This window comes from Capricornis sumatraensis, chromosome 2 (assembly GCF_032405125.1).
Source record: "Capricornis sumatraensis isolate serow.1 chromosome 2, serow.2, whole genome shotgun sequence".
NCBI lineage: Eukaryota > Metazoa > Chordata > Mammalia > Artiodactyla > Bovidae > Capricornis > Capricornis sumatraensis.
The window spans coordinates 79136842-79161756 of NC_091070.1; the positions used below are offsets into that span (position 1 = coordinate 79136842).

Here is a 24915-nt window from a genome sequence, read left to right on the forward strand (position 1 = left end):
CCGCCCCCTGGTGGCAGTTATGGGAAGACCTTGAAGGTGGTGAGCAGGTGACCAACTGCCTCTAGCAACAGGACAGGACCGTCATCTTCCAAGGGGGTCTTCCTCACTGTGGGGAGGGGGGAAGCCGCACAGCTGTGGTGTGGTCAGAGCCGAGGCAGGGATGGAGGTGGGGTGGGGAGTCCCCTCTACGGGGAGGAGCAGCCTAAGTGTATGGAATGCAAGTAATGCTGGCTGCACTTAACAGGAGACAGCCTCCACTTCGATTTGGCTCTCACCCAGGCCCTGGCCAAGGAAAGCCACTCAATCACACACTAGTTAAAACTAAGTCAGATTTTTATTATTTTCCATAGACCACATCATTTAATAATAAAAAAAATAAAAATAAAAATTGAACAAAAGGAAAAGGTGGATATAAAGTGGAACCGGTGGGCAGGAGCCAAGGGCTGCAGGACAGAAGAGACTGGGAACTGCAGGGGCCCTGGGACTCAGGAGGAGATGCTGATTCAGCTCATAGGTGACCCAGTCCTGGCCCCGGCTGTTCCCAAAAGGGGGGTTCGAGTACCAGAGGTGGTGAGTAGGATGGAGAAAAGAACAAGGGAGGTTTGGGGCTCCTGGCTGTTCCCCACTTCTCAGCCAATACCTCCCTCCCTAACTTAGCTCTTCCCTCTCACAGACTTCACTGGAAATGAGAGGAGAGGGCTGAGTCCTAAGAGACAGATTATGGAGGTGGGGTAGGGGTGGGAAGGTGGCCACTGCTCCATGTGGTATTTGGGGACAGGTGGCAGCCAGACTCAGCACTGGGCAAATGGTGTGAACGACCCTGGTTCCAGGGTGGTGGAGATTGTACCTATCCCTCTGTGGCCTTGAACCCACCCTGGGGCAGGGTGGCCCATGCCTGCAGCTCTCCCTAGTGTCTTCCCGGCTAGCGGCGCCCGCCCCGGTCCCGCACAGGTGTGCTCCTGCTCCGGCTCCTACTGTGGCGCTTGGTGTCTCTGCGGTCCCTCTCCCTGCCTCGTTCCCGCTCCCTGTCCCTCTCCCGATCTCGATCCCCCCTGTCCCGCTCCCGGTCCCTCTCTCTCTCCCTGTCCCTCTCTCGGCTGTGTTCTCGCCGCTTCTCTCGCTCCAGCTGCCGGGTCCGTTCCCGCTCCGCCTCCTTCTCCCTCTCCTTCTGCTCTTCTTCTTCTTGCTCCTTTCGCCGCTTCTCCCGCTCCTTGGCCCGTTCGGCCCGCTCTGCCTCCTTCTGAACAATCTGTAGCAGGCAGGGAAGGCAGACAACAGGCATCTCAACCCCGTTCACGCCAGTCCCACCTGGTCCCCCTGGCTCCTGGGCCCTGCACTCCTAGCTCGGGATCACCGTCCGCCTTGCTGTTACGCAGGAAGGGGGAGGGCCCAGCAGTCACACCTGTCCTTGCCTCAGAGCCCCAAGCCCTCCCAGTTTTCACCTGTTACAGCCATGACAGGTAGCAGCACCATCCATGCCTGGCCTCTAGTATTTCCCAAGCTACTTAGCGGTGAAAAAATTCTCTATTTTCTTCAGTGGAGTAGCGTAAGCCTAAAATTTCCAAAAGGCCCATCAAGAAAAAAGCCCCATTAAAAAAGCTAAAATTCCTAGAAAGGAAAAAGCAGAAAAATGGCTGAGTTTATAACACACGAATTTTTCAGCTAACTAAAATCAACTTCCAAGAAGTGTGGCTGGCACACCCAGTTTGGATACACACACAAAGTTCCAATCTCCGTGTCTACCTTCTACCTTTTTGGGTCTGGCTTCTCTAGGGCATGATCAACTGGGCCTTGAAACTACCTCTTTCCATGATGCTTAGTCTCTGCCTTATTATCCTAAGCCGACAGGATACCTAGGCCTACTCTCTCCCGCAGTCACATGACTCTGCCCTCCGTGCCCCCTAGCCTGATGCATCTCTGAGCAGGGCGGGAAGGCAGGCACTCACCTGGCTGTCAGTCAGTGGGAGCCAATAGATGCAGGGAGCTGCCTTGGTCTTGCGGAAAAGGTCATCCAGCAGCTTGGCAGGTGGTTCTTCCTGAGCTTTCTCTGAGGTGGAAGGAAGTGGTTCAGACTTGACGCACGTGAGCCTGTGGCCCATCCCATTTGGATCCCTTCCCCACTTACAGGTGGGTACTGTGCCCCTGCAGCTAAGTACCTTTCTTCTCACTCTTCTTTTCTTTAGACTTTGCGCGTTCCTTCCGGCGGCGATCACGGGACCGGGATCGGGAACGGGGCCCTTCTCGAACTTTGTCCCGATCCCATTCGCGCTCGGATCGAGTCCGCTCCCGCCGCTCCATTTCCCGTTCCCGTTCTGCCCACTGCTCCCGTACAGCCCGCTCCTGCTCCCGCTGTTCTGCCCTGGGGTGCTGTGGTGGCTGGGTTGGGGGTGGGGGCGGGGGGTGTAGTGGCCGTGGCATCCCCTGCTCCTCTGTCTTAGTTTCAGAGGGACGGTCCACCAAGAGGCCTCGGTGATAGTCCAGCTGCGGGCAGAGGAGGCAAAAGGGTGGAGACAACATCACGGCACTGAAGGAGCCCAGGCGCTGGCGAACAGACTCTCGGCTCAACTCGGAACCAAAGTGGAGGGAGGAGCACACTCAGAGACCACCGGTTTGGCCAGGGTCTCAGCTGGAGTCTCGCAGATTAGGGCCTCCCCTGCCCCTCCCCTCTTCCTCTCCCTTGGTTTCTTACCTCATCTTGCTCAGCATAGTCAGCACAAAGGAATTTGGGGTTGGACTGGGGCCATTTGACCCCATGTAGAGCTGTGCGGGTGGCAACTGCTTCCTCTACTGTCGAGTACTGACGGAGGAAGGGAGAGGCAGAAGGTCACAACAGGCCTTCCCTCCCTCCCACCTGCCGTAAGGCCTCAAACCTGCCCACGTTGGTCACAAAAGGAGATATAGGGCACAACCTAGAGAACCAGCTTCTTCCCCTCACCGTTACAAAGCAGTGAGATTTGATCTTGTCAATCCAAAAAGCCTCTTCTACCAGAGTTCCTGTACGTCCCAACAACTCCTTCAGTTGGCCTAAAGTGAAGGGACGAACCTGCCAATGGAAATGAAACTTCAGGGTTTCGAAGAAGGCAAGAAATATGCTCAGGTGAGGCTCTCTACAAACTCGAGACAACCCTGCAAGGTGATACTTTTTTCTCATTTTTCATATGAGACAGGTTGTGAGGTTAAGTAACTCACTCAGAGTCACCGAGTGAGTAACCAGCAGATGCAGGAGCTGAACCTAAGAAACACGAGTCCACAGCTCTGACTCTACATCAAGCTGCACCGCTGGAAACGATGACTTACCAAATTGGAGATGTGGACGATGTTACTGATCTTGCCCCGGGGTGGGGAGGGCACCTGAGCAGTCCGGACTGGGTCATCAATCGTAATGGAAACTCCTGACTTCTGCTGGCTAATGGAACGTCGAGTTAAGGTATCTCCTAAAGTCACTATCAAATAGAGCACATGAATTGTTTTCAGCAGGGAGCAATGCTGGTTTTCGCCTTCAGCAGGACTTTTAAATTCCCTACCGTTAGTCACTCTTCCATCTAAATGTGCTGTGTACCTGCACTGTGCAAGGTACAGTCCAGGCTGATCTCCTCATTATGGGGACGCAAAGATTAAACAGATTCGAACCTAGCCCTCAAGTAGCTTGGTAACAAGACAGATGTGTAAAATACTACAACACAAGGCAGAAGACATTCGATGCTGTAAGAGGTCCACATCAGGTGCTCTGGGAACTCAGGGAGCCACACGTTTCACTCAGTGCTGCACCCACCTTTCTTGACTTCATGTTCCACAGGGGGGGGCAAGGCCACCTCTACTGAGACCTGGGGAGGTACAGGGGCTTCGGCTTCAGGCTCTTTCTCTTCTTCCTCCTCTTCCCTCTGCCCATTCTCCTGGCCCTCAGCAGGTACCACCTGTAAGGTATCAGATTAACAGAGGGATTCTTCAACACCAAACCGGCATATTCTTTCCTGCCTCTGGTTTCTTGGGGAGAGATGGTGGTAGTCAGCCTCAAGTGTTCTTTCCACTGAGGGGAAGATTTCATTATTAGGGTCACCTCCGCCAGGTCCTGGGACTGGTAAGACCTTAACTCATCCATGAGGAAAACTAAGGCATGAATTGGCAAATTTCTTTCTGTATAGAGCAAGACAGTAAACATTATAGAATTTGTGAGCCATACAGTTCCAACTAGTCAATTCTTGATATTATAGCACGGACGCAGCCATAGAGAAAAGTATATGAACTGGTGTTAACTGTGTTCTAACAGAACTTCATTACAGGTAACAGGTTAGATTTTGTATTCTGCTGACCCCTACAAAGGTCAATTAAGCCAACCCCCTGCACAGATTTCCCTTCTAGAGCTCCACCTTAGCTCCCTACTTAGCAACTCACTCTGCATTCAGACCCCCCTCCCCCAAAGTGGGGCACAGGAGCCTTACCTGAGTGACAGTCCGGCATATTTTCAGCCCCTTGTCATGGGTCCCATCATCACCATTACGCTCTGTCTCATCCTCAGAGATTCGGGAGTCGTCAGCATGAAGATCCACAACAGCCTCCTGCCCCGCCAGGGGTTTGATGTCGGGGATGAGGCTCTGGGACACAGATACCCCCCACCCCGTTACACTGGGCCCATGTCTACTCCCACCGCATGTCTCATCCTCCCTTCCCCGGCCCCTCCCACCTCACCTTGAGCGATTCGGTGGTGATACTGATGGAGGGTTTCTTCTGGGTGGCGGCTGTGCTGGCTCCCCAACGCCGCTTCCGACTAGGCTGGCCCCCCTCTGTGTCACTGTTTCCAGCCGGCACCCCCTTGGTAGCTGCTGTCCCCAAGAAACAGGACCCCACAGTTAGATGGTCCCAGGCTCTCTGCTGGTTTACACCACAACACCCACAGATAGCCTTCAACTGGAATTTTAGTGAAAGGTTAACTTAAGGGTATCACTTTGGGGGACTGGGGAAATCGTGTTTCAGAGTAAATAGAAAGCCTGGAGCCACTTCCTGAAAGATTAAAACTACTGATCTCTGAAGGCAAAAAGGGAGAAGTAACTAGGCTGGTGAGCATTTAAACTTTTACTGGTAGAAAAACCTAAAGCACTGGGGAAGACATACTGAGGATGACATGGGAATGAGAAGACTGTATGATAATAAAATTCAAGTTAGTTTTAGATCATGACATGACCTGGTTATGCTTTAGATAGTATTAACACTAATAGATTGATATTTAAGTCATAAAGATCTATTAAATATTACACTTTTGTCAACTTAAAAGAGTTCTTCATTGAAAAATGCTCAAGTTGTTGCTGTTTGAGGTGTGGGAACTCTCATTTTCTCAGATGTGCTCTTAGAATAAGGCATAAACTGGTAAGCATTTTATAGGAATCCCTCAAACCTACTCCTGAAAAAAGCAGGACTATAGATAAGTAATGGTGAGACACTTCACAGTGTATCTCATTAGGGTTAAGAAAGAAATGGGGGAAAAATAACAAGAATTGTTTATCAAGTTCTGAATTATAAACTGGAGCCTTAAGTATGCCATAGATTTGCTGGGTAGAGTTGCTGGGATGGGAAGGGGCGACCCAAGAATGCCACTGAGAGAGAATGGAAGTGTCTCTCTGTGCACTCTGAGACTTATGGTGCTCTGGACCTGCATCAGGGATTTGGGGCTAGACTTACAGACAACGGAGATCTTCCTCTTGAATGATTTGGGCAGCAAGCTCTGTATAGAGAAGAAAGGGGCGGGGGAAAAAAAAAGAGAAAGAGACACACCCCACAGAGAGGTGGAAAGGAGGTTAGATGGGGCAGTCTTAGCACAGGTTCCAAAGACACAGAGAGATAGAGACACAGAGACAGACAGACCGAAACAGAAGCGGCAAACGGCAAAAACGAAGCAGAATCAATGCAAGTTAGAGAAAAAAATAAAACCAAACATCACAGCAGGGAAAAGTCATCTAGTCCATACCACACCTATGTATTAGCTTAACCAGAAATAAGCTGGAAGAATTTCAGTGGCCTCCCAGCCCCTTAAAAGCACTGGTCATGCCCTCTTCCACTGGTGTCTATGGATGGAGAGGATGTGAGACCCAACAAGCTATGCCCAAAACTGAGTTATTTAGTCTTTCTAAGGTCTTCCTTGCTAACTGGAGCAAAATATGAGTAAACAAGGAAAACCAACTTTGGGATGGCAACTGTGACGATGTAACCCTCCTCCTTTACTCAATGCCCAGCCTGACATCCACTGACAGTGGCTCTGAGCAGCTTGGACAGCAGACTGTTAAAACTGCCTGGATCGCTGCCACACTGTGGAAAAGGGCAGCACCAGACTCACTGGAGAGGAGCCTCTGAAGCCAAGTGCCGGCAGAAAGAATTTAAAGGTGTCTTTGGTAAAGACAGATTTTATGAAGGGCAGACAGTACCCAGGAAGAGTTTCAGACTTTCCGACCACTGTACAGAGCTCTAGCAGAGCCCTACTATGTCATCTCCAAACAGGGCTTATGCCTTAGGGGCTCTGTCAATGACCAGAAACTTCCAAACTTGCTTTTGAGCAAGTTTCTGCCCCTAAACACTCAGTGGAAGACTGTGGACAGAGCAAAAAGAGGAAGAGAGAGCGAAAAGGGGAATAGAGCATTTTCAGATTTAGGTGCTTATTTCTGGAAAAACTAAGACCTACCACCCTTCTAAAGGGTAGGGCAGGAGCCCTCTTGATGAAATCCCTTTCCCCCATCCAACCCCCAGCCCCGTTTGTGTTGTCTAACCAAGTCTCCTTGGTCTCCTTTAAGGGCCAGCCTGACCCTTAGCCAGGCCGCTCTTGATGGGTAAGTTAGTGAGAAAAAAAAAAGTCTTAATTAAAACAGGTAGAACATGAACCAAATAAATAAATCCAATAAAGAAGTCAGAATAAAGATAAAGAAAAAAAATAAAAATAAAAGATTAAAAAAAGAGGAGAAAGAAGAAAATAAAGAGGAAAATAAACTAGGAATATGACAAATGTTCCAGGTACCATCTCACACCTGGGATCTTCAGTTCAGCCAATCGCACCTCACTGTGTACTGTATCTAGTCAACCGCCGGTCCAATCAGAATGAGCCCTCCCTGCTAGGCGCTCTGCATTTGGTGGGGGGTTGGGTTGGCAAAAAAGGTGGGCGCACGGCGTGGTGGTCGGCACGGCACTGCCAGAGTCCTCCCAGGGGCGCACGGGGGCGGGAGGGAAACGTGTGGGGGGACGCTGCCCAGTTTCCATGATGTCAAGACAGTTCACTGGCGGTGGCCAGGCTCAGCGAGGGGTACAGGGGGAACAGGGGCAGAGACATCAGTTCTGGCCCTGTAGGGGCATCATCCTGTAGTCCCTGATGAGATGGCCTGTGAGTAGCAGGAATGGTCCTGGCCTTTTATCGTGACAGGCAGGCAGGACCCTATGTCCACCAGTGGCAAGCTGCAGCAACACCACCACCCAGTGCTTGGAATCCAGGTGATGACTCCAGAGTCCCTTTCTCCTCTGCCTGTAACTGGGGAGGGGGTCCTCTCACCGAGTGGGTTCATGAAGCCTCTGTTGAAGGCAGCCTGGGGGTAGTAGGTGGATAGCCCCAGGACCTGGCACACATTCAGCAGCAAGGTCAGAATACTTTTCTTCTGAGTGGTGTGTGGCATCTCCTCAGGGACTCCAGCTGAGACAGTAGTTCCAGTCAGGTGGATGGATGAGCCCCTGCCTCCAGGGATGGAGGAGAAGTTGGAGCAACCAACATGCTGCCCTTCACCATGGACAACAGGGACCAAAGGAAAGTCCATCTGATGAGCAAATGATGATACATGGCTGGGCTGTCATCAGCATTAAATCCCTGGGCTCAGACCCTAGACTTCTCTGCAGGGTTCCTAGTCGTCACAGCTTAAGCCGAGAGCCCCACTTGGTATTTTACAGCTGGCACTGTGATCACAAACATTGACTCTTTAGGAGGTCTTGGAGCCCTAGTTGGGGATCCCAACAGTCTGCAGCAAACAAGGCAACCCACAGTCCTCAAAAGGGCAAGGGCGTGTGGGCAGGCGCCCCAGCACTGACACAAGCTCTTCTTGGGGTGTCCCAAAGAGGGAGATGATGCAAGTCCACCCCTTTCCAAATGCTTTTTGCTTTCTTAATACAAGTCTCTCCAGAACAGTGCTCTTCTTGGCCCCCTGATGTAAGCAAGGCAGGGAGGCAAAAGGGGGCCCATCACAGGATCCCATACACATGCCCCCCTCTGGCCAAGACACCTGGATAGCAGACTCGGCTCTGACTGGGCAGCTCAGTAGCAGCGGTTGGGTCCAGAGGAAGAGGCGGCATCAGCGATTGGCCAGTTGGGCAGGGTTATATTTTACGGGCGGATTACCGTACATGAGGTACTTGGACAAAGTTTTACGGGGAAGAAGGACCTTGTAATAAATAATATTCTGCACATCAAATCACTTTCACCGGCCCCCACCCCCGCAACACACACCAAAGAAAGGCTACACACACAACAGTCCCTCCCACCCTGTTACTCTAGTCCCAAACCCAGCTAATTCTTTCTCTAATTACTTTAAGAGTCAAGAAGACTTCGCTGGCTCTGATGGGAGGAGCCCCCTGAATTGGGTGCAGGACACAAAATAACATGTATGCCCAAAAAGTAAGTTGAGGCATCACAAAAATAGCCAAGGGGCCTCTGGGATCTCCCCAGGAGCTGGCTTCTAAGTAGCTTCATCTTTCAACAAGACCACTGGGGGGCAGATCAGCAACAAAAATTCCTCAGCATGGTGGTCAGCGGAGATCCACCAAAGCCCACTAGATGGCGCTGAGCTCCAACGTGTTTTAAAAAGGAGGGAAAGCTAGGGGGCTACCACAGGGAGAAGCTGGAGAAGGCAGCAGGGAAAGCTAAGCCTGGGTCTTAGATAAAGGGCCATTAACTGACTTTCTGGGTGGTAACAAACTTCCCCAACTGCACTACTTCCCCAACAAGGAAAGGGGGATGAAGGAGTCCTGTCCCATCACACGGGGTCTCCCTGGCTAAACCAGCGAATTCTCCCTTGGCCCTGTCCTGATCCAAATCTTTGCCTAGTCCCTTTTTTAAGCTATCCCACTGTGGAAGAGGGATCACTGGAATGTTCTACTCTTTCCCCTAGGTCCACTCCTGCCCACCCAGCCCAGTAGGTGGCTTGGGTATTTACCTCTTTCTTCTCCTCATCCTCAGCACTGCCCTCTGGGCGGTCATCATTGCTGACTTGGTCTGCAATAGGCATGGGGGGCTCTGGAACCTCATTTTCAGCTCTGTTTTCACTTGTGTCCATGGTCACTTCCTCCTTCTCCTCACTGTCATATGGGGATTGGTTGGGGGGCAGGAAAGAACCAAGGGGAAGAGAGAACAAGATGTTAGGTTTTGGGTCAAGGAAACCTCCATGCCTCAGTACTTGGGTGGGATTGGGAGGGCTGCTTTTCAGATCAAACTAGAGACTTTGCCCCCAATGGAAAAGCAGACAACCTTTTCCCTAGGGGAAAGAGCATAGATCACAGCAACCACATCCTCCCACTGCCCAGATGGGATAAAGCTGTGATATGTGAGGTCAGGACTCCAATGCTCTTAGGTAATTCACAATAGTACTCTTCTCATATGAAGAGGAGCAACATCCCTCTCTGAAAAGTCCCTCAAAAGTGACTGTTATTTGCCCACAACCCCAGGGCATCCCCAGCCCGTGGTCACGGGCACTCCCAAACTGCATGAGAAACTAAGGGAAGCCCAAGTCCTTAAAAAGATGAGAAAGAGCAGCCAAGGCTCTAGCAAATGACCCCAACTTTGTTGTTTAATCAACTGCTTAGGGTAAAAGCCTAATGACCCACAGATCTGGAGACACCAGAAATGGAGAAATGGTGGGGTGGGGGCTGTAGGGAGAGTAGGGCTGGTGAGGGTTCAAGCTTCGACTCTCTCTAACCAAAAAGGAAAAATTAACACTGCCAAAGTATGAAAGCTCAGAGAAGAACCAGGCCACTTTTACCTGCTCAGAGGTGTAGGAATTGTTCTTACATTCGGCTTTCGCCCAGTTTCTCCCACTCCCTTATTCCAACTTCCAAGAGATAAAGAGAGCAGGCCTCCCAGTCAGGACACACCCTCCCCCACACCACGCATCCCTCCCCCCGGTGCCCCCCCCCACTGAACCCACTCCACCACCCCTCCAAATCACACAAGTAGGGTCCCACTGCAGGCAATGAATCTCAGAGGTTCACTTCAGATAAACTAGCTTCCCAACTTCTTTTTCCTGTCTTCATCCCTAACTTGTATCTCTAATCTCACCCCCACTACCACCCAAACACTGGGGTGGGGAGGGGAGGGCGGGGAACAAATCAAGATGAACAGGGTCCCCTCTCTAAGTCTCAAGAGAGGGGAAGCCAAGCCTCCACAGGCTGATAACCAGCACCAGAAAATTCGGCATTCTCGACAGGCTGCCTGACACTCAGAGGTCAGAACAGCCTCCCCAGAGCATGGGAGGGATGCAGGGGAAGGCGGGGGGGGGGGGGGGGAATCGGAACTGTGCCCCCAGCTAATAGGCTCCCACAGAAACACGAGATTCAACTGCCTGAATCTAAAGAAAAGGCTCATCCAAAAAATAACCTATTTCCCACACAGAGAGGGCAAGTGAGGCCAATTAGAAATCAGGCAGGAAGGACAAAGGGGGAAAGCAGAATGACTGAAAACAAACCAAAACGAAAGACGGAATGAAAGCCATGGGGAAGAGAAGAGAGATGAGGAGGGCTAGAGCGGTAGGGAAAAAGGATACATGGAAATGTGAAGCTCTCACCCTTCTTTGCTTTCTGATAACATGATTTTTTTTTCTCCCCCTGGAAGTGCTGTTTATCCCTTTCTGGAATGGAAGAAATAACAAAAACCAAACAAAAAAATCCTAAAAAATTTAAAAAAACAAAACAAAACACCTTCCTTGTCCCAAGATCCCACCACCTCCTCCCCAGCCACCCGATCCAGAGAGAGAAAATCGAGATGCAGCAACTGGGATCCAAAAAATGGTAAATGGAAGGAGAGGTGGTGGTGAGGGGAGGCTAAAATAGATCTGGATTTTAAGAGATAAGCGTTAAGTCCTCACGGCAAACCCCGAATTCGGCTGGATTGGTCTCTCTGGAGGAGGAGGAGGAGAAGGGCCAGGCTGCTGGTAGTGGCTGGCTCTATTGTACTGGCGGAGCGGTGGCGATCAGCCGGAGACATGCAGGGGAGCCATCTTGCCACTTACCCAGCAGCCCGTGTGTGCGGATGGGGGAGGGCCCTGCTGCAGCAGGGGAGGAGAAAGGAGAGAGGGAGGGCGCTGAGTGAGCAAGGTTCTTATCCTCTGGCAAGCTACTCGGAGCTCACTGCTGGCTCAATAGGCCTGGCCCTTTCCCTTCTTTTCTCAGGTTACAACGGCTAACGAGGCCTAACCCCAAAGGGAAAGGGTGCTCTCTCCTTGTCTTCCTGGGGGGCGGGGGAGGGGGCTGGGTGGAGAGGACAAAGTTACAGCTGTTTGCTTGGAAGATTCCAGAGAATAGAAAGGAAACAGCAGAACTGGGAGTGAAAAAATGGTAAGAAGGAAGATAACAAGGCCAAAGTTGAATAGAGACAGAGAGGAGGGTCATGAGCAATATTTTACGTGTCCATCTTCCTCTATCCCAGAAGCCAGGCATGGAACATTGAAAACTGATCAGCTGGCTCAAGGTGGGAAGGTGGGATAAGATTTGGCACTATCTAATCACTATATAGTAACTGGCTGCTTACGGCAGCAATGACCACGTGTTACTACTTCAGGGAGATGAAAGGAAAGGATAAGCAGAGGTGCTTTCTGAATTACCAGTAAAGGAGGGGAGAGGTATCCCTAAAGAGAAGACAGACAACTTTGTTTCACAGAGTCTTTAATAAGGTCACCCTGCCCCAGGGTCTGCAGGAGCCAAAAAGAAAAAGATAAACAGGGCAAGGGGACCTTGCCTAAAGCATGAAGGCCTCTTCTTGGAGCAAGGGCTCCAAAGTGAGGGCTCTGGAGTACATAAGGGAAGTCAGAGAACTGTTACTGGGAATGGGGTGCGGTATGTGCAGATCTGTTGGGAAAAAAGTGATTGGGAACTTAACAGAAATGATTAATCATGGGCATCTCTGAACTAATGTAATACGTGAAGCTGTCTCTACCCATTCAAAAAAGCACTCAGTAGATGCTCAAAATGCTCATCCGTTGACTACAAAAGTGCTCCTTTTGTAGCCTAGTCGCAATAAAGGTTTAAGATTAGAACAAACTTCTGGATTCTTAACCTAAAGCTTAATATTATCTCATTTGTAGTAACAGAGCTTTTAGCTAGGAATGAAATTTCCTCCCTGCTACTTAAAATCTTAAATGTACACACCAACTGCATGCTAGAGCAGTCACGTTTATACATCACACCACAGTTCCTTTTCACTTAGTGGTCCCTGTCGGCTCAGTAAGATTGAGACTCTGGAGTCAAATGGTCTAGGGCTCAATCCAGGACCCAGCCCCACCTCACACAAGTAGCACACAAGTGATACTGAGTTTCTGATCCTCTCTGTGTTATCAGTTTCTTTATCTGTAAAGTTGGGGTAATAACAATATCTATCTCATCTAACAGTGTGATAAGGATTTGCCCTTAGGAACCTGGTTTGGAAGACACCCCAAGTCAAGGCAAGGATATGCATAAAACGCATGTATGTTTAACAGGCCGCTATCTCATCTGAGACTACCTATGGAGCTTTTCAGTGTCCTCAGAGTGCAGACTGCTCTTTCTATGATGTAAAGGCAATAACTAGTTTGTTGCTTCCGCTAATGCCCTCGCCACTGTCTAGTGCCCTCTGGTTACTTGCCCCTTACCCTGCAGAGTTCCTCAGGGTCAGGGACACCTAGCCTGGAGCCTAACACAAAGAAATGTTCAGTAAATATACCCAAATTAGGTTGTCATTGTGGGTCCAAGTAAGATACTTTAATAAATGATTGCTGCATTAAAAGTTTCCTTAATATTTTTTAGACAGAATTCCCATAAAGACCATTACCCTAAAGAGAAACATTACCTTCAAACATCCTCAAATACATGTTCCCTGTCCATCAATTGTCCTAAAATACTTTCAGCTGCCAATACGCCTTTCCAAAAGTGGCTTCCTTGGAGAAAGAATTTTAATAGCAATTCTATGTCATTTTTTTCAAGAATAAGAATTTTACGATGCTATCCTTGGCCTTCATGAGACGTGAATTTGTGTCATCTATTTCCTCATGATCAAACCTATGGGATCTAAGAATTACCAAAACTTTTCTAAGAGGAAACTTTGAAACTGCCCCCCAAAAGGGGACCCAATCTACTTGCAGGACTAGTCCCAAAGTCTCCTTAGCTATGTGTCAGGGCCCCACGCAGCATTTCTTGGTAGTCCCTTTTAGACAAAAGGCATCTCCTTTTCAACTACTTAAGTTCTTACACAAATGTTTCTGATACCTTTGAAAAGAAAGTGTAACTGCATGGGGATTGGGGATGGGTGATGTTGTTGTTAGTCCATAAGGCACGTTTAACTCTTTCGTACCCCGTGAACTGGACTCCGGCAGGCTCCTCTATCCATGGGATTTCTCAGGCAAGAATACTGGAGAGGGTTGCCATTTCCTTCTCCAGGGTATCTTTCCCGACCCAGAGATGGAAACTGTCTCTTGCAGTGGCAGGCGGATTCTTTACCAGTGAGCCACCAGCATGATACCTACTCATAATTAAACAGCAAACAAAGCATTTGCAGCCCAGAAGAAAAGGACAGAACTAGTTGAGGGCTAATAACATCACATTAGAGTTTGTATCTGAATATGAATGAGATTCAAAGAAACTAATGGAAAAGGGAAATTTCTATAGACATTTATGTTTGAACTTATTGAAAATTTCTATAGACATTTATGTTTGAACTTTATTGTAGAAAATTCACAAAGAGCTGAGGACTGATATGAAATTTAAACAACAGTAGGATTTGACTACCTTTGGTAGTGAGATTTAAATACAGAATACCCTCAGGAGCATACTAGTTCCAAGATAACCAAGGAGAGTATGGTTTAAGACGGTATGTCCTTAGATACCAACTTCTCAGTGAGTGAACTCTACTGATAACAATAAATTCTACTTTTTAAAAACTATGCATCATTAGGCATACTGGCACTGTAGGTCCCCTAGGAGTATCAATTACACTGTCATACTGGTTTAAAGGACCATTTCCTTCCTGCTATTCAGGCAAAAGGACAACTAAATACAGTGTCAAGGGCCCAGCATTTCTACTGCCTGCAAGGTTTGTATATACAGGAAGGTTTTATTTAGAAAATTGGGGTTTGAATTAACTACTACTGGATGATACAGTTATCCACACGAAGTTTTTCCTTTCCTTTTTTCCTCTATATATTTTTTTAATGTAAAAAAGAGAGTACCCTTTTTTCCTGTATATGAGTAAATTTTTGTTCCAGCTATAGCAGGCAGGGCCGAATTTTGGAACAGGGCTCAAATGAAACAGGACTGAGGGCTCACAAATTCCTGCCCCAAGAAATGAAAAAGATACCTTACCTCATAAATCTAGAATCCCTCAGGGAACTAGAATCCCTCAAAAAACAATCAGAATCACAATGGATTTAACCAACCACAGCAAAAAAAAAATTTAGGTCATCTCTTCCCAGTGGTGAGAGATCCTTGAAGTAAAGTCTAATTTTTCTTTTTAACACTTTACTGAATCAATGGGCCCTAGCTCTATTTTTTAAAAGTCATGTGACTTCTCGTTGAGACAGAGAGGGAAACCAAGGTTAAGCCACAAATGGTCTTTTTCATTTAGCACTCCCTGTTGTTTCATCTCACTTTTAAAATTGGCCAGGCTCCAGAGATCACCAGGCTAAACACTAGCACTCAAAGAGGGGTGAAAGACCAGGAGTGTTGTCAATCAATTCAGCAGGGCCTCCAGAAATGTAGCCAAACTTCTCAAAGACTCATTTACCAAATCCAATGCCAGAATATCCTATGGGTTTTGGGCATGTAATTCTGTTAGGTTGCCAAAAAGACCATCTGAAAGGCAGACGGAAGGAAAGCAGGTAACCAGGGATGTGTATGAGCCACTCTTGAGCTCAGACTGCATTTCCAATCCATGGGCTGCTCCACGGAAATCTGCCTGGGCAATAGTGGGCAATCTCAGGATTTGCCCAAGGTGCCATTTGCTATCTCCTTGCCAGAATCAATGTGACTAGATGACCTCAGTCTTAAAATACATGTCAAAGCCACCTTTACCTAAGGAGAAAAACTCTGTATGAGACTCCAAGGTTCATTTGCCCTGGACCTACATGCAAAAACCCAGAAATAAGGTGCTTTAAAACAGCATACAGTGCCACTCTGTTGCCAGGATTTCAGAGACCTACAGGATTTTATGGTAAGCAAGGAGCCTTTCATAAAATTACTTGCTTCTCATGGTGCACAGCAAGCAATTCCTCAGACCCAAATAGTAAGCAGGTTTTCAACACATACTTTGAAACTGCCATTACAGAAAAGACATATTGTACTTCCATGGGATGAAGGAGGGAAAGGCAGGTATTATCTCTGATTGATGGATAGAAAAGGGAAGGTATCACCCCATTTCCTCATCGATGGTGTAGCTGGGAAATCCTGAACACCTTCAGAATTCGCTGGGTTTTCACTTTAAGGTCCTAGAAGAAAAACTCCTTCCCAAAGGATAATGTACCCATTCCAAAAGGGAAAAAACGAAACCTTTTTTTAAAGGCAATAGAGTGAACTTTTAGCTTTCAAACCAAAAATGTAATGGCCACAAGATGGCAGCAGAGACAACAATATTAGTATAGGCAGCAGCGAGGGTATATCCTAAGGCAAAAGCTATATAATGATTACGTAACTACTGTTAAAAGTCTCAAAAAAAAAAGAGATAATAAATCAATCATGTCACTGCCCGCCACCCTCCAAAATCAAAGGCAAAAGGTAGTCTGAAGTTCTAAGAAGAATTTACATTACTAGACATATACATAAAAACGAAAATCATATTGCTAGTATTAGCGTTAGAGCAATCATGGAACAAAGTTAGGCCAACTGTCTACTCAGGACATTTTCTGACGTTGAAAAGGTAAGCAATCTTATTTCCACAATGCTTTGTCATTTCCCATGAGACTTCAAAGCCAAGAATTTTGGTTTAATGGCATCTTAATTTGTAATACAAATATTCAACAAATGAATGACAATTTTCAATTACTAATTTAATTTGATATGAGTATTTTCTAAAGCTAGATTTATAAGGAATAAAAAATTCACATTAACTGCATAAATGGTAAAACCAATCCAAGGGTCTCAGAAGGGATAAGCTTCTGACTTGATATGGACTTCATATTTTGCTGTACTGTATACTGTGGAAAGTAACTAGGATGGACTGTGGCTAATAAAATGGCAGCTAGTAACCAGAGAAAACACAAAAACTAAAAAACAGCACCCTTCTGTTTTTTTTTTAGATCCTCAACATCCTTTATTAAACTGTGTTCCCAGGCTCACAAGCAGCTGGCAAATGTGAGTTAAAATACCTGAATCGATTCCTGCTTTCTCCTTAAAGGAATTGACTGTTTTGGTCAGATGATCCCAGAAAATGGGTTTCCTTTTACTCCCACCACTGCTTTTCAGACTACATTAAGAGTTCTGGTGGCAGCTCTCAAGACAGTATAACTGAAGTCTAGCCTTAGTCCAGATACAGCTCTGCCTTTGTGTTTTATAATGTAACGAAGATTTAGCCAAAGAACCCCAGGGAGCCAGGAACTATCCTCCAAACCGGGAGAGTTATATCCCAGCTGAGAGGTATCACTTACACAGTGTGATGAGTCCTTTCTGATTCTGGTAGGTGAGAGGCCGGAGTCTCTGAGGTCTGGGGCTGTGTGGCAGCCGGTGGCTCTGCCTCTTCAGCTTCACACTTCTTTGGGCTCCCCTGTCAGGACAAACACAGCAAAACAAACATAGCCAACGTACTTAAGTCTGCTTGATTCCTCTTCTTTAATATGGAGCTGATAAAAGGCAGAGCACGACATACATAGTACCAGCTCCAGACACGGCCCTATTCTTTATTTAATTTTAAAAAGTGGAATGGAATACTGCTTACAGAATTTCTATGCTAGTAAACATTTTATTAGAATTCTTCTTTCAGAGAACTGAGAAGAGGCTTCCTTTTGGGCAGAAAGAACTGATCCCAAGAGCGCTGAAGATGAGAACCCTGATGCTCAGCCTCATAGAGAACTTCCATTAACCAGGAATTGGGAAATACAAGTAGAATCTAACAGGTATCCCCTTCTACATTTCTACTGAGCTTTATCCAGACTGCATTTTCAGTTTTTTAGCTAAGACAGAAGGGAAAATCATGCCTAATCCTCTGTTTTCCTTTAGAGAGGGGGCATAATACCCTACCCGATCAGGCTGTAACCTCTGGGTCACATGCTTTTCAGCTGGCTCAGGTTGGCTCACACGCCTCACTTGGATAGAGGATGGGGTGGAAGTCCTCTCCTTTGGCTCAAGGACCTGCAGCTGTGGCAATGGTGGGGCTGCAACCTCCTGACCAGAAGAGGGATCTTTGGTTTCAGTGTAGCTGGTGCTGTTGTCCCTAGAGACTCCAGGGCTCAGAGACTAAAGAAATGAAACACATTAGCCGAATTATTTTATTTGGTATGTATTCAGTAGATCACTGAGTTTTCCAGCTTAATACTTCGGATCTTTTTATCCCTAGATTTGACTTAGTGATTTCCCTATTTCCTAGATTATCCAAAAATTTATTAACTCCCAGTTAGGTGCTGGGTACTGGGATATACACATAAAAAGGTATGACCATACCCTCAAGAAGTTCATAGCCTAGTGAAAAATGGGTAGACAGATTGACCTTTCTTTACAATCAATAGGAATCAAACTGAAAAACCACCAGTGAGTTGAAAACGAGACTGCAAAATGAAAAGTAATCACTGAACTGGGAACTAAAGGAACCTTTTTCTATTCCTGCTGGAAATCATAAGCTCTGCAGGGGTTGAAAACAGTGCAGTACAGACAGAACATCTCCCACACTTACTTTTCTGCTGTTGCTTGATGCTGACCGGGAACGAGAACGGGAACGTGACCTGGACTCTGATGTTGATCTGGAGCCCACCTTGGATCTATCACGAGGGTTGGCATGAGCACGTGCCCCAGATGCATCTCTCTGCTTGGATCTTGGAGGTGAGTGAGACTGAGAGCCTGAACTGTCAGGAGAGCGAGATCTCGATCTAGAACTGGAGGATGAAGATGAGGAGGATCGGCTAGAGGAGGAGTCAGCTGACTGTTTCAATCTGTGGCTTGGAAGAAGGACATGAGAAGCCCTCCTGCCTTCTTTCTGTTCCAAAGATTCCTCAGTGATCCCTTTAGCCAGCGTGAATTCCTCAATTTTTAGAGGGAGTGCTTGAGTGGATTTTTCTGATTCAGTTTCAAGACCTTTCTGGGCTGAGGATTCAGCTTGTGTGCTTTTCTGAACTAGAGGCAGGACACTCTCCTCTGGCACTTTCTCAACTGGAGATTCAACTTTGGTGTCTGCAGGACCTGACAAAGGAGACAAACTTCCCACCAACTGCACAGTATGCTGAGAGAGTAATAGTTCCCTGGCCTCAGCATCTGCATGAGGAGGAGATAACTGAATGAGGACAGGAGGAGCTGGGCCTTCCATGGGCTCTATTTCTTCTTCACTCTGGAGCTGTGTATTAGGTGGTGGAGAAGATGCTTCCTTGGTAAGTAAAGGTGGGGGAGTCTCCTCCTCACTGGCAGTTAGTTCTGGTTGTAGCACAACCGGGGCCTTCGCCACATCTTCAGTCAATCGAGGAGGGGAAGGAGACTTGGATATTTCCTCCAAGCCTTTTGAAAATTTTATTTCTCTTTCTTCTTCTTCAAGAGAAGCTGTTTTCATCTCTTTCTCCTGCTGATGTCTGGCTAGATGACTTCTTCGGGCCTCCTCCTGGGACCTTGTAACTCTCCCTCCTCTCTCTAACCCCTCCTGTTCCTGGGATCTTATAGTTTGGGGTCTCTCATCTGTCACCTCCTCCACTTTTACTATAGGTATCTCTTCTCCCTCTTCCTTAAATTGTTTCAGGACTGGTGCATCTCTAGATTTTTGTCCCTCATCATCATCTTCCTCCTCTTCCTCCTCCTCTTCCTCCTCTTCTTCCTCCTCCTCTGTTTTCAAATTTCGATCTGCTCTGACCCTCAGATTTCTAGAAGGTGTTTCTTGATCCTCTTCCTCCTCTGCAGCCTGGCTACACTCGGAGAGTTTAGCTGCTCTTGCCTGAAAGAAAAGATATTCAACAGTTCAAGGTATATTTGCTCACTATCAACAGAAGAGAAAAAGTATCTCACAAGATACACATATGATGGAGACACTCATGATATATGCTTTCAGCAACACAGAAAGTAAATGTGGCAACAGATATGTGTGACTGATATGGACTTCATGGGAATCAAAACAAGGACAATGATGAAACTGCTAGGGCTTCATCTGTTAACTTCAAGCTTTAAAATAAATGCGAAGTGAACATCTGGAAAGTGTGGGGAGGCGGGCCTGACCTATTTTCAGTAAATGTGATTATTTTGATCTTTTGGATATATTTAATTTGTCCCCATTATTTCTTTTTCCAAGGTTGTAATTAACCTTACATATACTTTTATATTCTGTTCACTTAACACCATATCATACAGCTTTAAGGTTTTAATTAGATAATGAACGAATAATGTGCTGCCTTACAAATACAGATCAGCCTGCTAACTTTCACAATTAAGTTTTAATTTTTATATATTCATTCAGAAATCTGAAGGCCAAAGCAGATATAAATTAGGAAACACAAAATGAAAAAAATGTTAAGCAAAGAAGGTGACTATACAGAAAGCTAGAGAAAAATCAACTCTGAAAATAAGCTGAGGAAAAAGAGGAGGAGGAGATTATCAAAAGGATTTCGCAAAGAAGTGAAGGATGTTTTCAAAGACAACAGAGTTACCTGTCTGACTCTGGATGATCGTCTTTCTCCTTTCCTTGGTTTCTCCTCATCAGATTCACCTTTCTCTTCAGAAATAGAGGTGCTTTTTCCTATCAAATGAAAGAAAACCAAGTCAGACTTAAAAACACAAACATTCATATAATACTGCTTTCTAAAATCAATCAATCAAACCATATGAGCTGGTCAACACACATCTATATTAATTTCCCCGATCTCTAAATGGAAGAAAAGACCATATGAAGCCCTAAAAGGTCAGGACATGTTGATAATTCCTGCTATGCACATCTGGAATGTTTTACTATCTCAAAGCCAATTCACATATTACAAGTAATTCAAACAAATAACTACCAGGGGCTTCAAACTGTCTATCACAAAGTAGACTTATTTCTGTTAAATGTTTTGTCACTGAATCAAAGCTAAAGACTTCATTGTGTTCAGTTTGATTTTTTTGGACTGCCTATTGCCACTAGTTTTGCCCAAAACCTCATGATTAATACACTGGTTTGTACAACAATAATCTCATGATTACTTAAGAGAAATGATTTTCAGGGCACTAAGGTTCCTAAAAACTTCTTCAAGCCTACTGGACAGGGCTCTGGAAATAGGCCTTCTCTCAATTATGTTTTATATATGGAACTCAAGGTAAGATTATTTTAAAGAAAAACAAGTTCTACTATTAAAAGAAAGCTTGCAAATCACTAATGTAGGTCATTCCAATTAATAGCTCCAAGTAAAACTGGAAAAAATGTTCACTTACAATCCATGTAAATCACTTAAATAATTTGGGTCTCAGTGTCTTGACAGAAAATGGAAGAGAGGGGCTGGAAGATCTCTACGTTTCCTACCAGTATTAAAATATTACATGGAGTAGAAATGCAAATATTGATGAGAACCAGTTTAGAAAACAGCCTAAAGATAATTACTTTGCAGATAGGTACAATGCAGTACAAAAGGTTTAAATGATGCACAAACACCTGTTCTACACTAACAGTATTTAAACTAGTGCAAATAATGGCAGATGGTGTGAGAGAAGAGAAGTTTTCTCTTATTTCTAGATTTCAGCAATCTAAAGTGAACTAGTCTTGGGTTCTGTAACTAAAAGAAACTTACAAAATGAACTAGAAGACTGCATATACTTTATAAAACTTTATTCTATTATCACTTGATTAACAGGATCTCTGAATATATACCATTTCATATCTAGATTAGAGAATAAAGGCTTTTTTGCATACATAGGAGAAAGAAGCTGATTTATTGTAGTTTAACAAGAAATTTTTAAAAAGGCAGAAGGTAGATGGAGGGATAAACAGGTAGAGCACAGAAGTTTTAGGGCAGTGAAAATACCCTGGTATGACACTCTAATGATAGATACATGTCATTTGTCCAAACCCACAATAAGTCCATCAAAAGTGAACCCTAAAGCAAGTTACAGACTTCAGTGATTATTATGTGTCACTGAATATTCACACACTGTAAGAAGTGTACCACTCTGGTGTGCAATGCTGATATTAAGAGAGGCTATACATATGTGGGAGGAGGAGAGGGCACATGAGAAATTTCTGTACCTAGCAATTTTGCTGTGAACCTAAAACTACTCAAAAAAATAAATAAATAAAATAAAAACCCAACAAAAACACTATCCAGATGCTCAAGAATTAAAAAAAAATTGGAGGGAAGATAAAAATTTAAATATTGCAGATTTCTTACACTATCTAAAGACAAAGAAAAGAAAATTCTACACCAAATTATCAGTTGCTGCTCTTTTAGTTTGTGGGACTATGGTGATTTAAAAACCTGTTTAATGGACTTCTACGAGAAAAGAATCTAAAAAAGAGTGTATATATGTATAACCAATTCATTCTACTGTACACCTGAAACATAACACTGCATTGTTATTCAACTATACTCCAATTAAAAAAAAAAAAACCTAGGGAATTCCCTGGTGGTCCAGTGGTTAAGACTCAGCATTTTCAGTGCTGGGGCCCGGGTTTGATCCCTGGTCAGGGAACTAATATCCCACAAGCCATGCAGCAGAGCCAAACAAATAAATAAAAGCACCTGTTTTCTTCTCGTTTTTCAAAAATTTTTCTAAAGAATACATGCTACTTTTTGTAATAAAACAATCATTTTTAAAATTATAAAATCCTATATGGAGGAAAAACCTACAGAAGAGATTCTCCAATACACCTCAAATACTATAAACAGGAAAAATTCACAGGTCTAGCCATCCCAAGTACTTGCTTTTATCATTTCAAATTCTATATAAGAAACATTCTCTGCTGTTTTATTTCAACTTAAAAAGTGAGCGTTATAAACACATATATGCTGTGAATAAATAAATGTGATTTTCAAGGGGGGGAAGAAAGGTATGCATACAGTTAGCCATAAATATGCTAAACTGATCAAATAGTTTTTTAGAGTTATGATCTTAAAATTATGTACAAGCAAATAGCCTTTATCTCCATCAATTATAAACTACATTCTATTCTATTAGACCATAATGCTATTATGATATTGTAAAACTGCAGTGACAGGATTCTAGACAATCCCTTCTCCAGAAGCACTTGCCTAGTAAGTCATCAAAGAGATGTGGGAAAACTGAGAAAAGTTGTTCGGAAAGTTCTGGACATCATTGTTTTGAAAAAAAAAAAACAAAAAACACAAAAACGACAGCTGGAAGGGACCTTCAGACATGAAAACAAGAACCTAGTAAGCAATACAAACTGTAAGAAAGAGATGAGGCATTTTTTTGAGCTCCTTGTAAGGAACTGATGTGAAGCAAACAAGATTCTGCAAAAGGTGCCATCTATGATGTGCACATGGCCACAGGAGTGTCTCCAGCCTGATGTTACTGATATGTGAAGGAGATGAGCACCTGTAGCAGAGGGTGGAAAATAAGCCAGGATGAACGTAAGATTTCTAAGATTCCAAGCCAGAAGTCTTCAGGAGGGCAAAGATAGTATAGAATGTATTAAAGTGAACAAAGTTAAAGGGCCAGATAGGAGGGAAGTTTCTTCATCCTGGAAAACAAATCCCTCGGTAGGATCTGCAGGACCCAAGTTAGGTAGCTATAGAGATCACAGCAAAGCCTGCGGCCAAATGGTATCCTTGGGTATGAATAAGAAGCAGAAATTAAGAAAAGGATGCCAAACCTAAATCTGACTCATGTTTGTTGTATAAGTAACTTATGTAACATTTCTGTGGAATCTCAGCATCCAGATTTAACACAAGAAATAGGAATAAGGGCTAAATGCTTTGTAAGCCTAAGGCTGGTTAAAACCCCTTGGGGTCGTTCGTACCTTTGCTAATCAATCCATATTCTGACTGCCCATTTTTTAATGTTTTAGTATTTTTCCTAATCTTCCGAGTGTGGTCTCTTCTTAAAAAAAAAAACTGAAGATAATAAGGACTTTCATAAAACTAGTTATGACCTAGAAGGGAATCCAGGCAACCTCTGATTATAGAGGGCAGAAAATTCTGAAAAAACTGGTGGGGAGATAAGAAGTCAAGAAGGGGAGCCAGGGAGGAGTTTATAAACCAATCCTTTCTTCCTATTTGGGACTGTGTCTATAGGACATGAATGGGAGGCTGCTGGAGTATAAGACAAGGATCTTGATTAACTGTAACACTGAAAAGCTATTGTTTCACTTAGTCATTTGTCGGGATCCGCGTTAGGCATTACTGACAAAATGGAGGCACGGCCCCCAGCCCCCTCTCCTCATTCCGCAGGCACGGTTCCCGGGATGAAGGAGTTAGGCCTTGTAATTCTGACTTGTCTTTTCCTCTCGTCAGCTGAGTTGACTGAAAAGGAATATTAAGGTGCTTATTGTTCTTGAGAGGAGCATGAGAAGGCATCAAGCCTTCTGCAGCATTGCTCTGAAAATAATTCATAAAGTTAATCACTGACATTTGTTCAAGGACTTTTACAAAAAGGTGTTCCAGGATGAGCACATAGGCCGCAGCTTGAGGCCATGGGAGGGACAGATATCTGAAGCCTATTTGCAAGGACAATGTTTATGGCAAAGGAGTTTACTGAATTTAGGGCTTAGAAATAATTAAAACAGTTAGAAGTTAAAGATTTAAGGAATGTTGTAAAGTTAGCATATTTTACTATAGCTTATAGAAGTTAGGAATTTTTAAAGACACTATAGCTAGAAGCCTTTTTAAGAGATAGTGAGCTCAGGATGTTAGGGGCAAACAGGACTTAAGATAAGTAGTAAACTGAGCGATGTAGCATGAATTACAATGTAATCACAAGTTAACTACAGGACACATTAGAGAAGGTAGACAACAGATGATAAGGCTGATTCCCAGAGAATCACTGAAGCAGGAACTCTGAAGAGCAACAATGATTTATGGAGATAATAAATCTGGGAGAGGGGGAACTGAAAATGTCAAACCTCTGGCCTAATGCTTTTGTAAAAGTATAAAAGAGAATCTTAAACTTGGGAGTAAACAGGCAGTCCACAGAAAATTGAGAGGCTGTCTCATCACCAACACCGTTCATCTCTTCAAGCTGAATCTCTGCCTGGACTCTGGCAAGTGGCGCCCAGAACAGGCGACACTGAAGAGTAAGTAATTTGAGATTGTAATGCAGGACGGTTAGGATTTTACCTGTGGGTGGCTGGCACCCCTCTGCAGTTTAGGCAGGGTGAGGAGGGTACAGAATCAGTAAGAATATTTTCTAGAAGAATGGGTTTCTCTCCATCTAAGAATAGACAAATGTTTATTGAAATATTACTTCATATGTTAGCCCAGAGAGGCATTAAAGTAAGGACAGCAAGACTGTCTAAATTTCTACGTTTCTTTTATACTTTGCATGGGCCAGAAAAGGTTCCTGTAGATGCTTTTGCTCTGTGGAATGTGACTAGAAATGTCCTAGACCCCTGTCATGAGGCTG

The 24915-nt window shown here is 45.0% G+C and overlaps 1 protein-coding gene and 1 non-coding gene across 7 annotated transcripts in view; one reads left to right on the forward strand and one right to left on the reverse strand.

Moving 5' to 3' along the window:
- Positions 1-351: 351 nt before the first annotated feature.
- The window catches only part of ACIN1 (apoptotic chromatin condensation inducer 1), a 39230-nt gene continuing 14666 nt past the window's right edge, over positions 352-24915 (reverse strand). For 2 of the 6 annotated variants that reach the window (XM_068965201.1, XM_068965199.1), the window contains 15 exons: positions 20016-20104; positions 18071-19309; positions 17422-17637; positions 16833-16948; positions 9171-9312; positions 5674-5716; positions 4687-4820; positions 4440-4592; positions 3773-3914; positions 3298-3443; positions 2936-3043; positions 2690-2797; positions 2157-2481; positions 1947-2047; positions 352-1249 (listed from right to left, as the gene is read on the reverse strand). In XM_068965201.1, the coding sequence (XP_068821302.1) occupies positions 923-1249; positions 1947-2047; positions 2157-2481; positions 2690-2797; positions 2936-3043; positions 3298-3443; positions 3773-3914; positions 4440-4592; positions 4687-4820; positions 5674-5716; positions 9171-9312; positions 16833-16948; positions 17422-17637; positions 18071-19309; positions 20016-20104 (3389 nt within the window). In that variant the 3' untranslated portion in view covers positions 352-922. Of the gene's footprint in view, positions 1250-1946; positions 2048-2156; positions 2482-2689; positions 2798-2935; positions 3044-3297; positions 3444-3772; positions 3915-4439; positions 4593-4686; positions 4821-5673; positions 5717-9170; positions 9313-10793; positions 10998-11093; positions 11213-16832; positions 16949-17421; positions 17638-18070; positions 19310-20015; positions 20105-24915 lie in introns of those variants that run through there. The other 4 variants (XM_068965200.1, XM_068965203.1, XM_068965204.1 and 1 more) reach the window with 4 other exon arrangements.
- Positions 21952-22023, forward strand: TRNAE-UUC (transfer RNA glutamic acid (anticodon UUC)). The gene has a single exon. It is a non-coding gene; the product is annotated as a tRNA-Glu (tRNA).